The sequence below is a fragment of the Sinocyclocheilus anshuiensis genome, unplaced genomic scaffold (genome assembly GCF_001515605.1).
Source record: "Sinocyclocheilus anshuiensis isolate Anshui unplaced genomic scaffold, SAMN03320099.WGS_v1.1 scaffold2583, whole genome shotgun sequence".
Lineage (NCBI taxonomy): Eukaryota > Metazoa > Chordata > Actinopteri > Cypriniformes > Cyprinidae > Sinocyclocheilus > Sinocyclocheilus anshuiensis.
In genome coordinates, this window is record NW_015558565.1 from 85,959 (window position 1) to 90,260 (window position 4,302).

Sequence of the window (4,302 nt, forward strand, 5' to 3'; positions counted from 1 at the left end):
TTGAACACACACACACACACACACACACACACACACACACACACACACACACACACACACACACACACACAATTTGCTTGCTTCATTTATAAAGTTTTGCACAGGCTTGTCCCACCTCTGGTATTTGTTTGTCTTTTATGTAGAGTTTTATGCATTGTTTGAGTAGGTGTCATTTTGCTCTCTGTCCAGATCTTCATGTTCTTCAGTGGAGACACGGTTGTGAAGTTGAACGGGAGAGAGATGAAGTGAAGTTTTCCAAAGGCATTAGTGAGTACGGCTATGATGGAGAAAACCTTCTGTATTTTGATATTGAAGAGTCTCAGTGGGTCGCCGCAGTTGACGCAGCTGTACCAACCAAGAGAAAATGGGACAATGTGCCGATCCTAAACCAATACACCAAAGGCTACCTGGAGAAAGAGTGTGTGGACTGGCTCAACAAATTCAGAGAATATGGAAACGAGCATCTCAGAAACACCTGTGAGTAAATGTGTTTGTAGTTGTTTTATGTTCTGCAGCTGTTGAAGATGAAACGGACTGATAAACTGATTCCTGTGTTTTCAGCTCCTCCAGATGTTCATGTGTTTGCAAAAAGGTCTATCAGAGACAAAACCAAGCTGAAACTCACCTGTCTGGTCAGTGGCTTCTACCCCAAAGACATGACACTGGTTATGAGGAAATATTGCACATCTCTGCCTGAAGATGAGATTGAATCCACAGGAATCAGACCAAACCATGATGAAACCCTCCAGCTGAGGAAGAGTGTGGAGATCAATGAAAATGAAAAATCGGAATATGATTGTTTTGTGTCCCACAGAACCTTCAAAGAACCAGTTATCGCCCAATGGGGTAATTAAAGCAGTATAGAGAAAGAAATATCACTTGATATTAGACTGAAAAAGTTGTAAAAGTTTTTGCTTGTGATATCCTCATTTATTTCTGTCTTTTTGCATTTGTATAGATTCTGTGACGGCATGATTGGGGTTATGGCTGTTTCACACTGGAAGCGTATGTGAGTGGAAGCAGTGGAAATTGGATTAGCATGCTTTTTAAGCTCTACTTTAAATCATTTTAACATGCTTTTGAGTTGTTTGTTTGTTAGTTTGTTTTACACAAGCTACATTTACATGCACCGAAATAATCAATAATCATAAATAATAATGTTACTCATGTAGCTCCATTAATGCGATGGCTTTCTGAATAGATGCACTGTGCATGCATGACTTTTTGATCAGAAAAAATATATTGCACATGTAAACAAATATGTGAAATTGATTGCAAAGCTTAAGGCTCATATAAGCAGAACTTTCAGAATCTGAAACGGGATTGTATTTCTTCTGATTGTCAAAGATTAGTGCATGTAAATATACTGACAGTATTAGTCATGCTCATTTTTAATGTCATTCCATGTTAATTTTGATCACAAAAAATCACTGTTACTTTAAAAGGATCATGAACTGCATTTTTTTTATCATAAATTGTTCACTTATAATGTAAGATTTTTACATTAAACATAATTTAGAAATGAATGGCCATTTTCTACCGTTTTTGACCCTCTGGTTTCAACACTGTTTTTTAGGGGCAATCCTGTAAGACCGTTTTCCACAGAGCAGTTTCAATATTGAACTGTTCGTCATACTGATTTCTGTTCCAACAGCAATAAACCACTCTAGGCTGTGCACGATAGGTTTCACTGACTGCCGAAAACTCAGTATATTGCTTGCTTCACCACTTCTGCATCTTGACATCATCACGCTGTTTTCTTATTGGTTGAAACGACATAGGCCTTTTTCATGCTTCAGGGTTTCCGAATATGGAAGAACTTCCAGGTTGAACAACAATGGCTGAATCAACGTAGAGGTGACAATGTAGCATCCCTCATTGCTCTAATAATAAGCAACAGCAACCGTATTTGAGTTTTCATGCATTTCCAAGCAATGAACATGAAAGAAAGAAGTGGGTGCATGCTATTCAACATGTAAAAGGTCTGACTTTTATGGTCCTCATATGTAGCACATTTGTTTGTATTCTGTGAACTACTCCTAAACCCAATCCTAAACCCACCTCACTACAGAGCCTACTAGGGTCACAGAATTCGGTGCAACACCAGCACTTTACTGACTCTGATTACAGTGCCGGCACCAGTCGTAAGCGTCTCAGAAAAGGGACTCTTGCGTGCTGATTTATTTGGAACTGGAGAGAAACTTCACGAGAGTCCGTTTACGAACCGGTTAGAGCTCATTACGGATTTAACACCTGTCTTGTCCTGTCCTTTCCTTTCCTCCGATGACATTCAAGATGACAACATCGTTCCTGAGGTAACATCTGGAGCAGGCCAAGACTTGCAGTCACTCCTCTTCCAGGTATGTTTATGCATTACAACAACAACAACAAAAAAAAACATTAAGTATGAAGCACATTTCCCCATAAGCTTTATTGCATATATTATTATTCAAATATTATGATTATTATTACTTCATTTAAGTCCTCTTGCAAGTCTTAATTTCATTTTAATCCATTTAGACACAAATTATTATTAGTTATAAATATACATATTTTATACATATGCTATGTTTTGATGGTAAAGTAATTTCAGGTTGTATCACGGCACAGTGAACTTGGACTAATTATCTCTTGACTCATCTTGGATCTTTGCCCATATGGATGAGCGGACAGCAAGTAAATTCCACCATGCCTGAGAAGTTTAGGCAGTTTTGTCCAGAGGTTAGAGTCATCACTGACTGCATAGAAATAAGGTGCCAGAATCCATCTTCACTCACACTCCAGTCGTATAAAAATGCCATACCTTCAAGGAGCTGATCGTATTGCTCCATGTGGAGCAGTTACCTTTGTGTCCAGCGTGTACACAGGTTCCATCTCTGATCAAGTGTTGATGAAACAATCAGGGATTCTTGACTTGCAGGAGCCAGGTGATGCTTGCATGGCTGACCATTGAGAAGATGCTGGCAGAACGTGGGGCCAGACTCATCATAACACCTTTTAAAACAGCAGTGCAGTTCAGGAAACGAAAATGCAGAGCGAACACAAGCCATAGCTCGTCTTCCAATTCTTGTTGAGAGAGCCATCAGAAGAGTGAAGACATTTCATATCTGGGATACCACGGTACCTTTGACCTTGTCTGAACCAACTGTGGACTAACTGTTGCTTGATGAGCAACTTTCAGTGGCCACTTGATGTTAAAGGTCACAAAGTGGTATCATAGCCATTTAATATGAATGAGTGGATTTTCTGTAACATGTATTAGATCTATATGTTGTATTTCTGGTATTCTGTATTTTTATTTTGTGCATTTTAATATGTAAATAGTAAAAACACAGTGTAAATAGAATCCTTGGATGCTCTCCTGAGCGCAAACACAAATATGCATTGGAGCTTTGCCTGATCTGTCTCGCCAATATCCTACTTTTGCAGCCTCAACTGAGGGTGCTCTTGCTTTCATTTGAGGGTGCTTAGCACCCTAGTAGAACCAGGACTGTCCCCCTCTGGGTGAATAGACATGCACATGTTTACAGAAGTGTTGACACGGAAAAAAAGCAGCATGTATGTGAAACGATGGTGAAAAGCGTGCATGAGGCTTTGCACACACTTGTTGTGTGTGATGAGATTCACAATGAGATCACTTTGGATTTCAGTCACACAAATGATGCATTTACTGATGCATTTTCGTGTCCGCGCATTATTAAAAACAAATGAGATATATAAGAATAAGAGGCATATTCACCAGAGTCAAAGTCGTCACGTCCTGCTGTTGTCATAATAGCTGTAACATACAGGGCCCGGTTACATGAAAGCCCTTAAGCTAAGAAATCCCTTAGTTATAAGGTTAAGGGTACCCTTAGTGAAACTTGGGTTGAAAAAAAAAACCTAAGGTCAACTTAAGGAACCTTAAGCCTGACATTAATTATTCTCCCTTAAGCGTTGCTACAAATTCCTTAGTAACCATTTCACCTTAATAAATTTAAGGGGCCAAAACAGCTCCCTTCAGTCATATGTCAAGTCATATGTCAAGTTTATGTACTTCAGTCATCTTAAAGGTCCCCTGAAGTGCCTTGAAACACGCAGTTATTCTATGGCCCAATCCCAATTCTATGTTATACCCCTTCCACTTCCCCAACAGAGTGTCAAGGGGTAGGGGTGAAAATATTCCCCTAAGAATTCTAGCTCCTACACCTATACTGGTGTGCTGGTGTGCATTAGAGCCTTTAATTACCGTTCTATATTAATGCGATTAATGCGCACACACACACACACACACACACATATACATATACATATACATATATA

General features: G+C 39.3%; 1 protein-coding gene across 1 annotated transcript in view; it reads left to right on the forward strand.

Moving 5' to 3' along the window:
- The window catches only part of LOC107679464 (H-2 class I histocompatibility antigen, D-D alpha chain-like), an 11,980-nt gene extending 10,510 nt beyond the window's left edge, over positions 1–1,470 (forward strand). Inside the window, exons 8-10 of the mRNA XM_016475017.1 lie at positions 190–477; positions 562–846; positions 959–1,470. Coding sequence (XP_016330503.1) covers positions 190–477; positions 562–846; positions 959–975 — 590 coding nt within the window. The 3' untranslated portion in view covers positions 976–1,470. The remainder of the gene's footprint in view (positions 1–189; positions 478–561; positions 847–958) is intronic.
- The last annotated feature ends 2,832 nt before the right edge of the window (positions 1,471–4,302 follow it).